Source organism: Neophocaena asiaeorientalis, unplaced genomic scaffold (assembly GCF_003031525.2).
Source record: "Neophocaena asiaeorientalis asiaeorientalis breed wild unplaced genomic scaffold, Neophocaena_asiaeorientalis_V1.1 scaffold77, whole genome shotgun sequence".
Lineage (NCBI taxonomy): Eukaryota > Metazoa > Chordata > Mammalia > Artiodactyla > Phocoenidae > Neophocaena > Neophocaena asiaeorientalis.
The window spans coordinates 706520-728058 of NW_020174645.1; the positions used below are offsets into that span (position 1 = coordinate 706520).

General features: G+C 52.2%; 1 protein-coding gene across 1 annotated transcript in view; it reads left to right on the forward strand.

The window, feature by feature from the left end:
- Positions 1 to 21539, forward strand: part of RIMBP2 (RIMS binding protein 2) — a 54250-nt gene that overhangs the window by 20589 nt on the left and 12122 nt on the right. Inside the window, exons 9-14 of the mRNA XM_024758464.1 lie at positions 1 to 111; positions 1929 to 2072; positions 4663 to 4821; positions 9886 to 10003; positions 15844 to 16028; positions 16769 to 16937. Of these exons, the coding sequence (XP_024614232.1) occupies positions 1 to 111; positions 1929 to 2072; positions 4663 to 4821; positions 9886 to 10003; positions 15844 to 16028; positions 16769 to 16937 (886 nt within the window). The remainder of the gene's footprint in view (positions 112 to 1928; positions 2073 to 4662; positions 4822 to 9885; positions 10004 to 15843; positions 16029 to 16768; positions 16938 to 21539) is intronic.

The following is a 21539-nucleotide window of genomic DNA, read 5'->3' on the forward strand; positions in this document are numbered from 1 at the left end:
TCGCCCTCGCCCAGCCGCATCCTTCCGCAGCCGCAGGGCGCCCCGGTCTCCACCTCCGTCGCCAAGGCCATGGCCCGGGAAGCCGCGCAGAGGGTGGCTGAGAGCAGCAGGGTAAGGCTGGGCGTTTCCTCGCCGGTACCGCTGCCCGTGCCGTGCGGTCCGTCCCTGCAGCCCAGCGGGGATGGGACCTTCCATCGGCACCCCGAGTCGGCGGGGAGACGGGCCCCGAACACTCAGCACCCAGAGTGGGGGCCTTGACGTGGGAGGATGCCGTGTTCATCCGCCAGTTTTCCCCTAGGGCTGCATTCCAGGCCTGAGCCTGTCGGAATCAACGTGTGTTTCCATTGCGTAGATACGGACCCAGATAACCAGAGGAAAGGGTTATCCACCAGCCTGGCTTAGCAGACGAGCTAACACCCCGCTAACCAGGCACTGGTCTGTGTCCAGGGATCTGAGAGGTGCCTCCTGGGAGTGGGCTTGGGGCACATCTTCCTAAACGAGGGTCACCTGGCTGGCTCACTTCAGACTTCTAGCCGTGTCTGTGTGTTTGCGCGTGTGGGTATGTGCCTGTGTGTGTGTGTATACACGGATAGACATATGTACGTACGTGTGTGTACATACATACATGCACGCACACATTTATATACACGTATGTATACATAGATACCTACACATAGAAATGCATGCACGTAAATACATTTGCATGCCTATCGCTAGAAATCGCCTGGACTGTGGGGATGAGTACTTGTGTGACCGTGTGGCCACGGCCCAGAGGAAACGTGCAGTGAGCCGAGACATTGTAAGAAGCAGCCGTGAGGTGATGCCGGAGAGGAGGGTGTGGACCTGGGCTGGGCCAAACCCCCATCTTTCTCCCTTGGGCGCGTTTGTCTACCAGGGCGCCCAGCTTGTCTGCTGCAAGCCCGAGGTTAGGGCCCTGGCAGAGGGGACAGTGGTGGTCAGTGGTCTTCTCAGCTCTGCCCAGTCACCCCACGGGGGTCTCTCCAGGACGGCAACCCCTGGCAGTGCCTTCTCTGAGATGCAGGTGGAGGCATCCATGCCGATGCTGGGAGACCCTCACTTCCTGGGCATCCCAGGGTCTGGGCCAGGCCCCCTCCGGGCTGGAGGCTGGGTCAGGAACTTGAGGAGAGGCCAGACCCCTAGAGGTCAGAGCTGAGGTAGGCGGGCCACGGCCAGGCAACAGGGAGGGGTAAGAGGTACCGTGACAGCACTTAAGTGCCTGTTGAGAAACTGGAAATCCAGGCTTTTTGTGGAATCTCCCGATTTGTTAATAGTTACACAGCAGTTTGTACCCTTGACTAAAGGAAATGCCTCAGAATGTGGACATTTATTACGGGCACCCTGGCACTCTGCCCTGATGTCCCGCAAAGCAGAAGCCCAGGTGCTTTGGTGTAGGAAGGGGCTGGGGGGGGAGCTCTGCACCCCCTCCCCGCCTTCTCGGGTAGCAGCCACGCATCCCACCACCCTGAGCTCCCAGACAGGACCCCCGAGAGCGGGCTGGAGCCAGAGGCTGGGCCCAGGAATGCCTGGGACAGCCGCCACCTCCCCACCTCCCCCCGGCCTGCCTTCCCCTTTCAGAAGGTGTGGAGAGAAAGCAAACCTCTGAGCTTCCATACTCAAGAAAAGGTTAATTGATCACATTAACAGCCGGGCCAGGGTGGCAAACAGAGGGAGAGGAGCCTTTCCTCAGCACCTCCTGCAAAGGCAGGAGCTAGTTCTGGTGGGCATGGGAGGGGCGGCGGGCACCCAGGGCAGCATCAGAAAATGCCTGCCAGCCTGTGCGGGTCACTCACCCCAAGTCCCTTCACACAGTGGCTCCGAGGAGGCAGAGGAAAGGATGGAGCCCTGTGGGGCCTGGCCCCCAGGGCCAGGCGGCCTCTGCCCTGACACCTCCCCTCTTCTCTTCCAAGCTAGAGAAAAGGAGCGTCTTCCTGGACAGGAGCAGTGGGCAGTACGCAAACTCGGACGAGGAAGACAGCTACGAGTCCCCCGACGCCAAGAGGAGGGGCGCGTCGGTGGACGAGTTTCTGAAAGGCTCGGAGCTAGGCAAGCCGGTGAGTGCAGCTCCTGGGTGCATGGCCCCAAGTCCCGGGTGACAGCAGTCACAGTCCATTGGGAAGTGTAGATTGTACAGTGCCTGCGCATTTGTGACCTCACTGGGGGACAGTTTCAAAAGTCGGAATGTGAGGTTTTTGCCCTCCCTGACTGCCCTGTGTGAGTATCCGTTCATGGGCTGATTTTGTGTTTCAGGTGAGCCTCCAGGTAACAGCCTGGTCTCAGTTTAGGCAAAACCTACCGTTCGTTTCTTTACTTTCGTTCGTCAGGCAGATGTGTGATGAGCGTCTGCTAAGTGCTAAGCATCATGGGAGACTCAGAAATTAAACGGTCAGCATCCCACCCTTGGAGGGACAAAAATGTCAGGGCTTCTTGTCCCAGACCGGGATCACAAGTGACAAATCCATCCAGTGTGGGTTTGGTCTCCAATTTCCGATTATGCATATTCTAATGGGAATGTCCTTTAATGGTGTCAAGACCTAAGTCTGGGCAACAGGAAGAGTGGGGCCTGGAGAGTCCTGAGATCTTGAGATGTCAGAGCTTGAAGACCCCTCAGATGTCAGATCCTCCAGCCCCCTCAACACACAGCTCTGCAGCAAGGCAGTGTCACAACCTAGCCAGGAAGAGGCCTTGGAATCTCACAGACTTGGACTCATTTCCTGGCTCTGTCACTGCTAGTAGGAGGCAAGTGACTCAGCTTCTCCAACCATCAGGTTCTTTATCTAAAAGATTAAAGTAATTCTATCTGCATTCATTTAAACACAAGAAATAGAATGCCCAACTAATAGTGACTTAAGGTAACAAAGACATTTCATTCTCCCACATTGCAGGAAGTCTCAGGGAGGAGGCTGCAAGGTTGATTCAGCTGCTCAGTGGTGTCCTGGCTCTAGGTTCTGAATCTTCCATTCTTTTAGCCTTTCTCTCATGGTTACAAAGTGGCTGCCATTGCTCCAGCCGTCACACTTTCATATGACAGCACCCCAAGAAGGAAGGGATGAAGGGAGGAAGGGAGGGAGGGAGGGAAGGGAAAAAGGAGGGGGGCTTTCTTCTCAGGCAGGCACATCTCTTTTAACTGGTAGAAAAATCTTTTCCAGAAGCTCCATCAAGACTCCCCGTGACATCTCACTGGGCAGAAGAGAGGAATAGGAGTCCTAGGAATGGCTTATCCATGATGTATTTGGCAAACAGCAGACACCTCCTTCCATCCCATGGGTTTATTGCTAACTCATCATCGGGTTTGAATCCCGTGAGATTGTGTTTTCGAGGAGAGTTCCTTCCCATCTGCCTTGGGGAGACCTCTTTCAAACCAACCTGATCTTTGTTTATTCATTTAAAATCAGTTCACTTTTACGTCTTCTCTGCAGTGCCTGATTGAAAGAATTAGGGCTGGAGCAGCTCAAATGCTGACACACAGACTTCTCAGGTTGAGAGCATCTGGGCCACTTCACTGAGGGCTGGGCTGGGTCGGGACCCCCAGCCTGGGCACTCACGCTGCCTTCCCATCAGCGGGCCAGGAACTTAGTGCCACTCACGTGCTGACACGTCTTTATCTAGGGGAGTGATTGAAACTGGGGTATTTTTAATAAACATGTCTCGAGATGCTATTAAAGGCACTTGTGTGGTCGCCCACCAGGAGAATAAAGAAATTGCTCTTAATGGACGCCATCCAGCAGAAACAAAATAGCTTTATGCATGTTTGGGGTTCATAAATCTGAGCTCGCAGGGTGTGCAGTTTGAGTTGCTGCAAATACTCGAGACGCTGAATAATGGGCACTTGCTTTGAGGGTGGGAACGGGACCACTGAATTGGACCAGCCCCCAAATCCCCAGACCCCATCAGGGCTGCTGGTGGTTCGGTTTACATGTTAGCAAGCTACTCTTCCTTGCTCTTCTGCTGACCCTTTTCCGCCGTCCCCAGACTCCTCCCCAAGCACCCCCAGCAGCGGGCCTTCTCCGGTGTCAGTGACCAAACTGGGCACAGAGTGGGCACACCACACAGTGGGGGGTCCCACCCCGCCCGGACTGGGCTGTTCTTTGACAGCCCAGTGCGTGCACGTGTGTGAATTTCAGACTGCACGGTTTTCTTAAAACTCTTAGGCGCCCTTAATGGTGCATTTGTACCCACTTGCCTGCCACCCAGGACTCTCTGCCCCCTGACCCTAGATGCAACGTACACGCTCACGGGGGGCCTCGAGTCAGGCTGCCACCTGAGTTTACGACCTGTCGCTTGAGCCGTTGTCTAGCCACTAAGTTGGAGAGGCTGACGGTACCCAGAAAAGCAATGTTTTCCTGTGTGTCTTGTGAGCCCCCTGGCATTCTGTCCTGCCAAGAGCCCAAGGGGTCTCTGCCTGCCCCCGTCCGGATTTAGAGTTGGAGGGCCTGGGCTGGTCCTCTGTCTGCCATCCCAGCTCGCCGTGGGCTTGGGGACTGTGGTTCCCTCACCTCTGGGGTGAGCGCCTCTCACCCAGACACCCGGACACGACTCTGAGCTCAGAAGTGGGCAGAGCAGGGGAGGGCCAGCCAGGAGGGGCCCTGGGTACTCCCACGTGCTGGAGCTGCCCCTCCATCTGCATCCCCTTCTCCTGCCCAGCCGCACTGTTGCCATGGAGACGAGTACCACACGGAGAGCAGCCGGGGGTCCGACCTCTCGGACATCATGGAGGAAGACGAGGAAGAACTCTGCTCGGAGATGCAGCTGGAGGACACGGCCCGGAGGTGGCCCGGCGGCGCGGCCCGCAGTGCCCTCAAGGTCAGTGCCGGGGCGCCGGGCCCCTCCCCGCCGTCCCCACAGCCGCCCCATCCCTGTCCCTTTGCCAGGCCACGAGGCTGGCTCCAGAGGCAGCACCTGGCCCTGCAAGCAGAGTCCACAGGTTCGCACGGGCTTCGCTCACTGTTGAGTCTGCGCTCGGGGTCTCCTGTCCCTCCTCTTTCCCCAAATTCTGGGTGAAGGAGTCTGGGAGAATCCACTGGGCACCCCCAGGGGCACCCAGCTCTGCACCAAGAACTGAATCGGAAAGAATAGAACAAAGAAGATTCCCGCCCTGCCAAAGCCCTGGCTTCTGTGGCCATCTGCAGAGGGGCAGGGGCTGGGAGGGCGCGAGTCCGCCTCCGAGGCAGACTGGAGACTGGGAGCGAGTCGCGCAAAGATTCTCAACCGAGGTGGACGCTGCTGGACCGCGGGAGGGCCAGGGAGAGGGGCTGTCAGAGGAGGTCAGACGAGGGTCCTCCCTCCTGGAGGACAGCGGGGTCCACACACCAGCCCCTTCTCAGACACCCCCCACCTGGGGCCCTGGCACCCTCTGCTTCTGCCTCTGGCGTAGCCGTCAGCCAAGGGTTTGACGGGGGGGTCACCTTGACCGAGATCGCGCTCCAGGCCCCAGGACGCACCAGGAGCCGTCCTGCTGCTGCCGCTGCCCGTTCCAGGCAAGCATCTGTTCACTCGGCACGAGCTGGTCGCCCCTGTGCGCCAGACCCTCCGCCAGGCTGGGGTATGAGGATGGACGTGACCTCCGACCTCCAGCTGCTCCCAGCCCAGCGCGGGAGACACACAAAGGGCTGGAGAGCTGGTGGGGCCGCTGTGGGGTTTTCACGTGAAAAAGGCCTCAGAGAGAAAAACCGCGCCCGACCCCGGCCTTCCTCTGGGAACACAGAGCCACGCATTTTGAATGGTGGACGGAAGGCAACACCCAGATCTGACGGCTCGCTCAGTGCCCGCTTGCATAGACCAGGCTGCCCGACGAGCTCCCCGCAGAGGCCCCCCCGCAGAGGCCCCCCGCAGGGCCCCGGAGACGCTGTCGCTGGAGAACCTGCGGGTGCCAGTGCAAACCCTGCGCGGCTGCAGCTCCTGCTCTCCCCACCGGCCCCCCTCCTCCCTGCCCCGGGCCGCCGTCCAGCAGGATTCACCGTGACCTTTCTTGGCGGAGGAAGGTCCCAAGCTGCCCGCGGTCCAGCCTGACCCGCTCCCCATGCTTCCCCACGAGCTGGGCCGGCGAAGCTCGTCTGCTTCCCCTCTCCTCCCTCCCCCATGACGCTTCTGGGATGGTACTTAATGCGCCGCGTTAGCAGAGAAACCAAAGGTCACCGTGTCCCCCGGGGAGGAGGCCCAGAGGGCAAGTTCAGCGATCTGGACTTCTGGTTTCTTTTCAGAAATTCCAAGACTTAGCTTGGGGATCCGGCCCGCGGGCTCACCTTCCCACGTGGCAGCCCCGTTGGCTTATGTGCGCCCCGCTTAGCGCCCGGGGCTGAGTCGCTGCTTCCTCCCTCACCCTCTCCACCTCCGTGTTCCCCGGAGTAGACGGCCTCCGTGGGGCGCTCGTGAGCAAATGAGCGAAGCGTGTGCCACGCCCTCCTCGCCTGGCCCTCGTGGGCTCCAGACCCGCGGCAGACGCGGCCCTGGGTCGACCCCGCCAGGTCCCGGTGCGCGAGGGGCGCACAGGCCGGCGGGCTAGGGGGCAGGGAAGCAAATCCGATGCTCCCCAGCGGAGGCGTCTTCAACGCGCACCCCCGGGAGGCCCGTGGCGGGGCAGACGGTGGGCTTACGGCTTCGTGGAGTCGCTGGAGTGTCCCGGGAGGGGCGCCCAGCGGGCCGGTTCAGCGGGACCAGAGGAGGGGGCTGAGGGCAAATCCGGAGAGAGACCCATATCCGGGACGGGGGCCGTGGGGTGTCCGCCCCTCGATGTCCATTAGGCCCCTCGGGGTGGGCCAGCCACCATACTGGCGGGGACGCGGCTCCTCACTGGGGGCCTCGAGGTCCGGGGTCTGGCAGAGAGACAGGCAGCCTTTGCAGACACGGACAGAGCAAGACCGTCCCCAGAGCCATGACTTCGGGGTGCCCGGTGCCGAGGTCCCCGTGTTCACAGCCTGAGATCTGAGCCAGGGAGAGAGGCTGTAGGTTACTGCGCACGAGGACAGTTTTCAGAGGGTGCTGAGAGCTTAGATAGACGTGCAGAGTCCAGTGGCGTGGCCGGGTTGGGGTCCCCGTTTTGTGAATCATCTCCAGTTGCCGGCGGCCCACGGCAGCTGCCTTCCGAGTTTCTGAAGGTGCAGCCAGCAGGCTCAGACGTCCCTGCCTCTGGGTGTAGCCGCGTCACAGATCCTAGCGCCTCGGTCAGCACGAGGCCTCCTGCCACCATCCTCCCTGCGCCCGCGGCCCAGTTGCCACTCTTCCCTTGCTGGGGCTGCATGGCTGGTCCTGAGGGCGTCAGGTCACTCTGCGTGCGCTCTGCCCAGCCCCCCTGCTCCGGCCCCATCCGTCTAACCCGCGGCCCAGCTGCCACTCTTCCCTTGTTGGGGCTGCATGGCTGGTCCTGAGGGTGTCAGGCCGCTCTGCGTGCACTCTGCCCACCCCCACCTGCTCCGGCCCCATCCATCTAACCCGTTCTGTTCTCATTCCAGAGCCCTGGCCAGAGCATGCCATCTGCCCTCCCCCCCACTCCCCTCCCGCCACGACTACAAGCATGCTTTCTGTCCCTCATGGCCTCGGAGACTAATTCTGTCTGTATTTTCTTTCCTTCCCTCTGCCCCACTTCATATCTGATCACACCCTGACTCCCGGCACCTGTTCTAACACACCACCCCCTTAAGGAGTGCTCTGAGAATAGGACCACAGAACGTGCTTTCTTGGAGCTGCCCGAGTGTCCCCAAAAGGCTCAGCGCAGTAAGGAGCTTTTCAGTGTCCCCGAAGTAGCCGAGGAGGATGGAGAGCCCTGTGAGCTCTTGTACAAGCAGGGCTTCAGGGCCCGGACCCGGCTGGCCAGAGAGCCCAAGCCCGCCAGGCCCTGCAGGGGGCACGGGGCCCCGCTTGGCTCCCGGGTCCCTGCCAGACCCAGGGGCCCCCAGGCCGAGGACTTCGTGTTCGAAGACAGAGGCTGTCGGTTCAGCCGCTCGGCCACCAGGAGCCCGGACAGCGGCCTGGACTGTGGGAGCGAAGAGGAGGAGATACGGTTTAGGTTCAGAAGCCCCGCTGCCCGGTGCAGCCCCGGCCCCGGGCACTGTCCCTGTAGGAGGAGCCTGAGGCCCCTGCTGGCCCGGCGCCGGACGCTGACCCGGCAGATAAGCGTCGAAGGAGATGTCGGGGAGCCAGCGGAGCCCGGCCATGTCGTCAGCAGCAGTGAGGCCCGCCCGAGCCCGGAGCGGTCCACCCCCAGCAAGTGCAGCTGGGGCGAGCCCGCGGGCCAGGAGGACTTCCGGGATGTCTGGAAGAAAAGCATAAAAATGTCCGACAGTAGGGCCAGTGCCCGACACGCCCAGCCTCCTCCCCGGGTTGCAGACGGTCCTTTGGTGTGTGAAGTAAACCTCCCGCTCACATCCGCTTGCCAAACCAATCCGTTTTCATTTTTTCACCTTCTTTTATTTTGGTGTCCATCCCGGGCACGCTCTCTGCTGGCTCTCTTGCATTTTCCATGCATCTTTGATCTGTGCAGCTTCCCAGTCTGGAGCACGCTGATGATTTCTTTACTTTGCTTTAGAATGATGACCGCCTACCCCCAAATCAGTGATGAGCGTGGCTGCTTTAATTAAAGGACAACTGAATCTAAATTTTAATTAAGGGTTAGCTGAACTACGATTCTCCAAAAGTTTGGCAACACATACTTTGCAAAGTGAACCGTGGCGACTTACTTATGACTTACCGGTATTATTGAAGGTTTTTCTCTCGTTGTGGTTTTGGTTTTTGGTTGTGGTTGGTTTGGGCCTTCATCTATAACTGAAAAAAATAGGGAACAGTGATTGAAGAGATCCATTTTTGCATCTGTTTCCAAAGGTTTTCTTTTTTTTTTTTTTTTTCCCGGTTTCTTTCCTGCGACCAGTTTTCAGAATGACTTTTCCATCATCAGCTCTAGACCCATCCCCCTGCCTTGTCTTCCAGGCTTGTGAGTGGTTTTCAAGAGTAGGGATTCCTTCAGAAAGGCTTCATTCATCTCTATATTGTGTCCTCTTTTCAGAACACTTGCTCCTGTCATGCTGAACTTTTCCATGAAAACACAGGTGAGACATCCCAGGGCTCCAGGCCCTGGGTCTGAGCCGGTGCAGTTTGTGATATGTCCACTAGAGGGCGCCGATCCACAGCCCACTGACACCAGCAAACTGCAGCTCACTCCCTGTTCCCTGCCTGTAACAGACTAATTTCCATCACTCCCAACCCCGGTTCCTTCCCTGTGTCCCTGAAAACTTCCTGACTCAAATTACAAGTGAGCTGGAGGTTTTGCTTTGATTCTCATATATGATGCGATGCAAACCTGTAGTGTGAATTAGAGGCAGACTTATCCGTAAAGGAGGACCGTTCAGGTTAGCCCTGAAATGTGATCGGTGTCTTTGGATTAGGGCCGACGTTGCCATGAGCTTCCAAGCTGATTACACACAGAAACTTCTGTCTCTGAGTTTTCGGTAACCTCACATGCACCTTTGCCCAAGCGGGACATTTGGAAACGCAGTGTTTCCCCCGCTTTTGTGGTCTCTGGAGGGGCTGTGCTGAGACTAGGAAAGAGGGGCCGAAGGTGTGACGAGTTGTCTTTAAGCCACTCTCACTGTGGTTCAAAAGATTTGGCTTCGGCGGCAGTAGCAGCAACAGAAAGGTGCCTCCCGAGGGATGCTCTCTCGCCCCTACCTGTGTGCGGCAAAGCACCAGTGCTGTAGAAGACGGGGTGCCTGGGGTGAGCCCTTTTTCCTCTTCCAGGTTATTCAGCTAACCTTTCAGTTAAAAGCTAAGTTTAGTTGCCTTTAGAGCTTCTGCTTCTAAGTTGAATTGATTTGGCTGACAATTCTTTCCTTCCCACGGCTGGCAAGCCTTATGACCGTGTTGTTGTTTTGTCTTTAGATTTTAGGAAACCCGGTGACTGCTGGACGGGCTGATCGGGTGGATCACGTGGGCCGGAGGTTTCCCCACGGCAGTGCCAGCCGCCACAGGTCCCGGCCAGTGATGGTCCCGTCTGCCGGTTAGTGGGCCTGATGGAGGCCTCCCTCTTTCTTTTAAGCACAGGGCACGTGGCTGCTTGGTCCTCCATATAAATAGTTTTACAAAGTCATTAGTGGTGCAGTGGTTGAGAGTCCGCCTGCCGACGCAGGGGACGCGGGTTCGTGCCCCGGTCCGGGAAGATCCCACGTGCCGCGGAGCGGCTGGGCCTGTGAGCCATGGCCGCTGAGCCTGCGCTTCCGGAGCCTGTGCTCCGCAACGGGAGAGGCCACAGCGGTGAGAGGCCCGCGTACCACAAAAAAACAAGTCATTAGGAATAGCATTTTCAACTAAATACAGAACACCCTCGGTTATTTATGGCAGAAGAAGGCAGAAGCAGCACAAGATAAATATAACCGAAATTCACGTATTCTCAAGATATCTTGACTTTCGACGGCAGTCTTCTCCCTACCGGTTTTTCTCAAGTATTCTCAAGATATCTTGACTTTCGACGGCAGTCTTCTCCCTACCGGTTTTTCTTTTTTCACTGCAGAGGCTGCCATGATAGGCACTGAAGAGATGGTGACGGGCCACCTCCCCACCTCCTAGGTCGTGCTCTCGTGAGTTGCTCATGGTCAAAGCAGCAGAGGCGGGGATGGTGGCCGAACTCCAGATATCTAAACAAGCCCTGAGTCAATGGGGAGTTATCTGTATGCGTGAAACCCTTGGACAACTGGGGTTGAAAGTTACGAAAATGCCAGGAGGCCTGAATGTGTGCCCTGACCTGTGTGTTGACCCCGTCCATCTGGTCACCTCCTTGTGCATGAGTCATCCTCTGGCATCCAATTCCATCCTCTTAATTACTTTTTGGAATTCAGCCAGCCGTGCTGAACGCTGTCATTGTAGCCATTCTAATCAATCCGCTAAGAGGGGAATGTGGCTGAAGGTCAGATGGGAATCTTTCTACTACTGGGATGAACCCCGGCAAAACAATTCCACAAAGTATCGTGTACAAGATAGTGGAATCTGGTAATCAGCACAGATAAACTAGCTTTGTGTGAACACACACACACACACGCACACGCGAAACAAAGCCCATTACCCACTCATGGAACAGAAGTAGACGAGAGCAAAACATCTTGATCTGGCGAGACAGGGCTCAAGGAAAACCACCCACGGAGGTCCAGACACCTGAAAACACAGCCCCAATCACACTGAAATAGCTAAGATTTAAAAGACAATCGTTTCCATCAGCCAAAAATAATTAAAGACTATACAGCAATACAGATCCCCTGAAGTTTTGTCCTTCTTTCAGGCGTTTCTTCCTCATAGAGTCCAAACAATAGGGAAACAAAAGTTTCCTTTTCCATCTTTACAGTTTTTAGAATGTTTTTATTTTGTTTTTTTTTTTTTTTCTTTTCTTTTTTTGCGGTATGCGGGCCTCTCACCATTGTGGCCTCTCCCATTGCGGAGCACAGGCTCCGGACGCGCAGGCTCAGCGGCCACGGCTCAGGGGCCCAGCCGCTCCGCGGCACGTGGGATCTTCCCGGACCGGGGCACAAACCCGTGTCCCCTGCATCGGCAGGCGGACTCTCAACCACTGCGCCACCAGGGAAGCCCTAGAATGTTTTTATTTTTATCAGTAAAAAATTTCAGACTGTTAACCGACCTTTGAAAACATGGAGCGTATTCATTTAGCTGAAAAATAGCAAAATAGGCCAAAATATAAACAAAATCAGCTGGAAAACGCCGGTTTCACTCATGCAGACGCACCAGCCGCGTTCTGTGTGTGCTGAGCTCACCCTGGTTTCGAGCGTTGTGAACCGCTGCCACATCGCTCGGAGCTTCACCTGATGTGTGTATAATTCCCCCTGTAGCAATTACGGAGGTCAGGTAGGTGCTCCTGGCTTGTAGAGTAAATGACTTGTCGAGACTGACTGTCTTGAGGAACGAGGTGGGGACCATTTCAAGACTGTTCTTCCTGTTGAGCTTGGTGCCTGAGTCCTCGTTCGACTGTGACTTTAATGGGTGAATGCTCATCAGGTGAACTGCCACCCTTCCCGTGGCTGCAGGTTAATGCCGCGGCACCAAGCAGGGGTGTGCCCTGCAGGACGTCTCGTGGCTCTCCTACTCCGGTCTCCTAGGGCTGAAAATAACGGTGCTGCAAATTCCCAGCTGGGCAGGGAGTAAAGGAAAACCTCGGCGGACCCACAGCCTCCCCGTCGGAGTCTCTTAACAGTCACTCAGTCAGTGTTGTCTTAAGGTAGAGAATGCAGAAAACTGCACACGTGTCTTAGTGTCGGTAACACACTCGCTACGTTGGCAAAAACAGAGTAGTGCTGTGGTAACAGCTTAACCAAGAAGTCTGTTAATAATAGAATTCAAAACATGTTAAATAAATCCGTGATACAGTTGCTTTCATTGTACCTGATTTCTCATCATGGAGGAATGCAAGAAATCATGTAAAAGGCGTAATTAATATCAAATACTTTATATATTCATACACATATCTACATACACAGACTGAAGAACCTATTACAATTTCAGAAGACAAAAGTGAGTCATGGGACTTCCCTGGTGGCGCAGTGGTTAGGAATCTGCCTGCCAATGCAGGGGACACGGGTTCGAGCCCTGGTCCGGGAAGATCCCACATGCCGCGGAGCAACTAAGCCCGTGCGCCACGACTACTGAGCCTGCGCTCTAGAGCCCACGAGCCACAGCTACTGAAGCCTGCACACCTAGAGCCCATGTTCCACAACAAGGGAAACCACCGCGATGAGAAGCCCGCACACCCCAATGAAGAGTAGCCCCTGCTCGCTGCAACTAGAGAAAGCCCATGCACAGCAATGAAGACCCAACGCAGCCAAAAATAAATTAATTTATATATTTAAAAAAAAAAGTGGTTAGGAATCTGCCTGCCAATGCAGGGGACACGGGTTCGAGCCCTGGTCCGGGAAGATCCCACATGCCGCGGAGCAACTAAGCCCGTGCGCCACGACTACTGAGCCTGCGCTCTAGAGCCCACGAACCACAACTACTGAAGCCTGCGTGCCTAGAGCCTGTGCTCCACAACAAGGGCAACCACCGCGATGAGAAGCCCGCACACCCCAACGAAGAGTAGCCCCCGCTCGCTGCAACTAGAGAAAGCCCATGCACAGCAATGAAGACCCAACGCAGCCAAAAATAAATTAATTTATATATTAAAAAAAAAAAAAAAGTGAATCGTGTTCAGCAGCTACCAAAAAAGAAGAGACTCATGCCCCAAACCCTAGGAAGTGAACAGTCAGTGACGTGTGAACAGACTATTTTCCTAGATCTAGTCCCTGTGTAACCGGCAGTGGGGCCCGGCCGCTCGCTGCTCAAAAGCCAATAAAGAGGCCAGGTTGGTGGAAAGGAAAGTTTGCTTTATTTTGGAAGCTGGCAACCAGGTGGTGGCGGGGGACACCTGTCCAAAGGCCGACTCCCCCCTCCCCCGACAGTCGGGGGCAAGCGCTTTTATAGACGGAGGGAGGGGGCTCCGTGCAGAACCGGCACAGGCAGCCCCGACAGGCATCTTGAAACTGGTCATCAGTGGTCTGACCAGTGTCATCTTGATGGTTTTAGGCACAGTGAGTCTTCAGTTCCAGGGTCGGCTTGTTTCCATTTCTTTGAGGCCAGTTCTCGGAATGGTGGCAGCTTATGTCATGGCTACAGTCTACTCATCGTGTAGTTCACTTCTCCACCTGGTGTGGGTTTCCGTGTCTACAAGACAGCTCCCAGGACACAGCCCAGGATATGATCTATAGCCCTTGAGGAGGAACTGAAGGTCCCCGATTATGCTTAATGACTGAACTACTATTATTTGGTCTCCTTTGTTTTCCTTTGCTTCCGCATTTTCTCACTTCTCTGATTAAAGTCATTCTTTGGCTAAAGCTTTTCCGCAGACAGGAGGCAGGCGGAGGACGTGGCGGGGTGGGCAAGGACCATAGCGTCCTGCTCTGTTTCACTTGTTCAGTTATATTTTTCTTGTGCAAATGTCAGCGATTAATACTTTAGAAACCTGCCGTACTCCAAGAGCATCCATTTTCTTTTTCAGAGGAACTTAAGTCTATAGACCATATGCTTCCTAAGTATATTTTTAATAAGCAATGCATTCACAGTTAAAATATACTATACTTTTAATATACCCTGGGTTTCCTAAATTAAGAAAACAATGCCGCTTCTGATTTAAAAAGATAAAAATTATGTAGCTCCACATCTAATAAATTCTAAATCATATAATTAGCTTAAGGAAGGCCTCATAACATTGATCAGTGACCCCAAAGGAGGATTTCACTGGGTTTGGTTTCTTCCTCTGTAATGTTTGGTCTTTGCATTTATCTAGTTATTTACCTGTCAGGTGCAAAGGCCCGAGGGTATAGACCATTCTAAACACGAAGTGCCACATTCAGGAGGACTCTGTTCTTGCTGACCGACTGTGCAGGTCTCCACCCCCCTCCCCGCCCCATTTTCCCCAGTTATTTTGGCTACTGACCTTGTAGAGCAAAAGGAAATGGAACGCATTTTCTCTGTGTCCAGATGAGAAAAATGAATAACTAAAGAAACAAAACTTGGCCCTCTAGAAAGGAGACTCTTCTCCCTGGTTTCCCTGCAAGGAGAAGATGAACAGCTGTAAAGTATGTTCCATAGGTGACCCCCTTTTCCTCCGTAGAAGTGACAGTGGAAGCGGTGCCCTTGGTCAGGTAGTGAGGGAAGTAGTTCACCTGTAAAGGACGATGCTTATTCGCAGCACAGGTGGCCTCGGGAGCCGACAGGGGCCAGTCATGAGCCCCGGCTTTGCACATGGTGTGCGGACCCTTCCTCCTTCCTGACACAGACCCCCTCCCACCCCGGGCCAGGACATTCCACATCAGGGCAGAGGGGGGAGCGCCCACTCCCAGGTCAAACCAGCAGCTGGAGATAAGTTCTTCCTTGAGCCTAGCCTGCCACCAAGAAAGAGAAGGACCTCTCGGTCGCCCACTTTGGTCCCTGCGAAGACAGATTTCCATGGACACATTCCATGGAGGCCACTGTTCTCTCCCCGTGAGGTCTGATTCTCGTACAGCCTCTAGTGTATGTTCTCTGGAGGAAACAGTGCAGTGACATCACAGCCACTCATGGAAAGACGCTGGTGTTCTGAGTCCTTGTTGTGTGGTTAGAACAGTATAATTTACTAGCAGATGTTCATTCTCTCTCTATATATTTAAATGTATGCATATATAGTGAGATATATGCATATGTATGATGATATCTAATAATACATATGCATATATATTAGGATTTCAAAAAGAATTCTCTTTAGAAGCTCAACGGTAGGTAGACTTGAAACTCAATCCCGCTAGGAAGTCATTAATTTGCTGTAATGCATTTGGGGCTAAGTGAGCAGCTTGGTCACCTATATCAAACTTTGACTAATACACAGATGCATTTCAGCGTCCAGGTACTCTGGCTCGGCTGTTACGGAAACACACAGAGGGGCTCCGGGTCTCTGGCCCCTGAACAGGCCTGTGCGGCCGCCCACCTGCCGCCCCTGGCGCTCAGGCCTGCCCTGCAGGGAGGTCTTTGATACAAAGTCCTTTATCTCTCTCCCTGTCTTCACACGCAGCACACCTAGGGTCATGCTAGTGCCTGTGTTGTGTGCTAGTTACTTGCTTGTCAAACCCATCTCTGTTGAGATGATCCATTTCTGCCTGCATACCAAGCTACCCATTTTTTTAAAAAGACGAAAGTTAAAACGCCACAGCCTCCCAAAGTGTGGGCGTTTCTAAAAGCACACTTCCTGTAACAGCTCATGTTTCTGGGTAAAGCTGGGGGGTGGCCGCGGGAATTACTTAACACCCTGTCCTTTATCCCACATGCTCCCAGATGAGTACGGTGGGCGGAACCGGCTTTCTCCAGACTTCTATGACGAGTCGGAGACGGACCCTGGGGCGGAAGAGCTCCCGCCTCGGATCTTTGTGGCTCTTTTTGACTACGATCCCCTCACCATGTCCCCGAACCCAGATGCTGCGGAAGAGGAGCTTCCCTTTAAAGAAGGGCAGATCATCAAGGTGGGGGCATGGCTGGGGGCGATGGGGAGGGCACGGTGGGGGCGGGGAGTAAGGGGGAAGGATGGGGAGGGGCTCTCGCCAGACCCAAGTTCCTTCACACATCACACGACAAGCTGCTTTCTTTTGCATTCCACGTTCACCCTTCCTCTCAGCAGAGGAGGGGGCCCTGAGTCTGCAGTCGGAACGAAGAAGCAGGACGCTCCCCAGGAGAGGGGAAAGAGCCTTGAGTCCTAAGTTTGCAAATTTCCAAAAGGGCACTGACAACTCGCCTTTGAAAGTGGTCCTAATGTTTGTCTGATAAAACGGGGCCTTTAAAGGATGGTGATTTAAAAAATAAATAAATAAAAGGATGGTGATGCTTACCCCACAGAATGGTACCCACAGGATCTCTTTGTTAGTTGAGATTTTTTCACTTCCAGAATATCCGACAGTGGCACTGTCTTCTTAAGGAAGAACCATTTGCACTTCTAAGTGGGGTGGGGTCTCATCACCTGGCCTCAGCTAGCAGCCTCCCTCCTTGATGGGAGGCCCAGGGGCTGTCCAAACCCTGGAGGAGAAACAGGTCCTTAGAGGTAGAGATGTATAGGGCGAGGGCTACGTGTACACATTTACACCCACGTGCCGGTCGTTTTAGTGCCCTTCAAGTCTGTTTCTGACTAGGTGTGACTCTACCGTGAGTAGAGCTGATGTATTTCTGAACCAGCCCATCCCAATGCCTTAACTTCTTCCCACGGCTCCAGGTTTACGGTGATAAAGATGCTGATGGATTCTACCGCGGGGAAACCTGCGCTCGGCTTGGCCTTATTCCTTGTAACATGGTGTCTGAAATCCAGGCAGACGATGAAGAGGTGATGGAGCAGCTCCTCAGACAAGGCTTCCTCCCTCTGAACACACCTGTGGAGAAAATAGGTAAGAGGCAACCCCTTGCTCATGCGTGAACCTGTAGGCTGCGAGGCTCCTGCCCTTCTGAGGGTTTCGTAGCAAAAACACCAGCTCAGAGCAGGAGACAGCGCTGTGCAGGATCCCACCTGCACCACCTGCATGCGTCAGGGGAAATCCGAGTTAACCATCGGCTTTTCTTGGGCAAAACCCACTCTGTAAACCAGGCTTGTAATAGTCTTGCTGTGATACGGACGTATAGGCATCTAAATATTTATGAAACCACAGATGGTCTTCTCAGGGAAGATGAAGTACAGCCTTGCTTACTAAAGGTCTATCACATCTAGAAAATAAACAACTGCTTTTGGGCTGTTCTGGACTGACCGTGTCCCCCCAAAATCCATTCATTGAAATCCTGACCCCCACTGTGATTAGGAGGTGCGGCCTTTGGGAGGTGATGAGGTCATGAGGGTGGAGCCCCCCGGATGGGATTAGTGCCCTTACAGAAGAGACCGCAGAGAGGCCCCTCACCCCTTCCCTCGTGGGGACACTGTGAGAAGTAAGCCGTCTGTATGCCAGGAAGGAGGGAAGAAGGTCCTCACCAGACACCAAGTCAGCCAGCACCTTGGTCTTGGACCCCCAGCCTCCAGGACTGTGAGAAATAGATATTTGTTGTCTAAGCCACCCAGTCTGTGGCACTTTGTTATATCAGCCTGAATGAACTAAGACACTGGTAATATACTTTGAACATTGCGTGTCGATGATAAATTTCAAAGGATGATGGGGTAGTGTTATGCCTTCCATCCTTCAGGTGAATTTTGCTTATCCAAAAGGCATAAAAGATTTTTACCCTTTAATTTGGATACTAAATGCCTTCGTTTCTCTTGAACCACTCTGCAGCACCAGTGAGCCAACCAACAGCAAAACTGTTTTCAGCAACATTACACTTACGATCTTTAAATTTTCCCCTGTGCAAGGAAGATCTACTCATTCAAAAGGCCTCTACTTTTTCTAAATAGCCGTAGACAGATATACCTGTTTTATGTCCTTCATGTTTAAAGTTTTAATACTTCAAAACATTAGATTCACTTCTAAATGACACTCCAAAGACGAAATTCAGTGGTTAAAGAATATGCATGGTTTTAAGGATAAACACAAAATCAAATAAAATGCCTCAGACTTTTTGGTATTAATGAGCTCATGGTCTCAAGTTACGATCCACGTCAAATAGTCGAGGTCTCATATGATTAAATTGCCCAGATTAAATCCACGAGACTGCAGCTCTCTGAGCCCCTCACACCATCCACTCCCTTGCACTGCTGTCTTCCTTCCTGAAGTGGACAGTGAGTGTTCATAGAGGGAGCGGGCTCTGTGCTCCACAGACCCAGGGAGCCTAGGAGTGATCTGCTAAAAAACAGAAACTTGATTTACGTGATCAGTTAGATTAAATGTCTTTTTATTCCATTCTAGTTTTCTAAATATGACTAGTTGAGGGAACCAAGCTGAGATACCTGCTTGCCCCTCTATTATTAGGAAATAGCCTTCTTCATGGTGAAAGACCGAATGCTTTCCTCCCAAGACTGGGAGTAAGGCTGCGATGTCTGCCCTCACCTCTTCCTTCCAGCATCACACAGAGCATGCAGTACGGGGAGAGCCAGGAAGCAGCGGTATACAGAAGGAAAAGGTGACATGAAACTTTACTTTAAAGATCCCACATATCTATAAATAAGGCTCCTAGAACTCACAAGTGAGATTAGCAAGGCCAATGGATACAAAAGCAATGGTATTTCCATAGGTTAGCAATGAAAAATTTGAGATTTAAATTTAAAAAGTAATACCACTTAACAATAACACAATGCAGATGTGAAATACTTACGGTTAAACCTAACAAAATACGTGCAGGATCTGTATGCTGGAAACTATAAAACACTGATGAAAGAAACCAAAGAGTCCCTGAGTGAATAGAGACAGAATGCTCATAGACTTAATACTGCTAAGATATTAAGATGTCAGATATCCCCAAACTGACCTATGGATTTCATCGCAACTGCAGTGAAGGTCTGCGCAAAGGTTTATGTAGAATCCATAAGCTAAATCTTTCATGCATATGAAAAGTCAAAGGAACTAAAATCGCTAAAACAATTTTTTAGAAGAACAGAAGTGGAAGACTCAACGTAACTTGACTTTAGGACTCCCTATAAAGGCAAACTGATCAAGACCATGTGGTATTGGAGAACGGCAGACACACAGATCAACAGAACAGAATGGAGCCCGGAAACGGATCAACACATACACGGTCAGTTGATTTTCAACAAAGGTAAAAATGCAGTTCAGTGGAGAAAGGAGAGTCTATTCAATAATAGGTGCTGGAATTATTGGACATCCACGGGCCAAAAATCAATCTCAAGCCATAGTCTCACCATATTAAAAAACTTAAGGTGGAACACTGTCTTAAATATAAAAACAAAGACTATAAAACTTCTAGAAGAAAACATAGGAGAAAAACTGTGATGATAGGGCAACAATTTCTTTGATATATTTTTAAAATTGTGTTAGACGTCATCAAAATCAAATACTTCTCAGCTTAGAAAGACACCATTAAGAGGATGAAAAGAGAAGCCACAAGCTGGCAGAAAATATTTGCGAGTAACTCGGCAGAAAGGGATTTATATTTAGAATACAGAGAAAACTTTCAAAACTTGACAATAAAAAAAAAACCCATACACAGAAGTTGAGTCACGGATGTAGAAAACAAACTTATGGTCACCAGGGGATGGGGAGAGAGGGATAAATTGGGAGGTTGGGATTGACATATACACACTACTATATGTATAATAGATAACTGATAAGAACCTGCTGTATAGCACAGGGAACTCAACTCAATACTCTGTAATGGCCTATATGGGAAAAGAATCTTAAGAAAAAAGAGTGGATGTATGTATATGTCTAACTGATTCACTTTGCTGTACACATGAAAATAATGCAACGTTGTAAATCAACTAATACCCCAATAAAAATTTTTAAAAAATAAATAAAACCATCAATTCACAAATAAAAAAATAGCCCAGTAAAAATGTTGACAAAAGATCTAAAGAGATCCCTTACCAAAGAAGATATTTGGATGGTAAATAAACTTATGGGAAAATGCTTAACATCATTAGCGAATAAAGCCATGATGAGAAACCAACACACCCACTAGAATGGCTAAAATGAAAAAGACTGCTCATACCAAGTGTTGGCAAGTGTGGAGCAACTGGAACTCTCGTTTGCTTGCGGTGTTACTGAACCAGACTTGGGTCCACTCACCTGATGTGCGGCAAAGACAATTTATTGACATCAGGTTGTGGTGAAGGAAAGTACAGCATTTATTGCAGGCGCCAAGCGAGGGGAACAGGCAACTCATGCTCAAGTGAACCAAACTCCCAGTGGCTTTCAGGGAAGGGTCTCTAAGGCAAGGTGAGGGAGGGGGCTTCAGGGTGCCTGGTCAGCTTGTGGACCTTCTTCTGATTGGTCGGTGGTGAGGTAATTGGGGATCAACATCATCAATCTTCTGGTTCCAGCCAGTCTGGCGTCTACCTGCTGGTGGTCGGCAGTTAACTACTTCCACCTGGTGGAGGTTTTAGTATCTGTAAAACAGCTCTCAGAATAGTACCTATAGCCCTTGAGGAGGAACTAAGGATCCTTGACATTGTTTTCTGGCTAAACTATTGTTATTTTGTGTTGCTTGACCTTTTCCCCTCGTTTCCACATTTTCTCACATTTCTGATTACATTTGCTCTTTGGAACTTGGGGAAGGCCTAGGAGGCTATAGCTTTTCTACAAAGAAGAGGCAGGGGACACCGTGTGGCAGGGGGTGGGATCTGTCCCCAGGAAGGCCCTGTAGGGTTCTGCTCGGTTTCCCTGGAGTGTAAGATGCTACAACCACTTTGCAAAACAGGTATGGGTTCCTCCAAAGTTAAACCTACACTTACATTCCAATCCTATCCACTCCTGTATACTTACCCGAGAGGCATGAAAACACTTTCACACAGAAGGCTGTACGTGAGTATTCATGGTGGTTTGACTAATAATCACTGATAAGGGGAAACAGCTCAAAGGTCTTCCAGCTGGTAAATGGATAAAATAACTATGGTGCGTCCGTACAGCGGGATACTGCTCACCGATAAAGTAGAACTATTGATCCGTGCAGTAACATGAATGGACCTCAGATGCGTCGTCCAAAGGAAAGAAGCCAGTCTCCAAAAGCTACATCTGTGTGATGCCATTTAAACGATATTCTGCAAAAGGCAAAACTATTGGGACAGAAAACAGGCCAGTGGTTACCCAGGCTGGAGGTGACAACAAGGGGGCATAAAGGAATTTTGGGGGGTGACGGAGCTTCAATATCTCGACGGCTGTGGTGGTTATAAGACCGCGAGAGCTTATCAAAACTTGCTGAAGTGGGCGCTAGAAAGAGTGAATCGTATTGTATGTAAACTACGCCTCAGTATGGAACATGCGTATTGTTATTGCCCCCTTCAGAAATTCATCCCTGCAGAAAACGTGCCCCGTGAAATCAGCAATATTTAGCAGTACCGTACTTGACCTCTGGTTACCACTATACTTCGCTTCAAGGAGACATAGGTCCTGCAG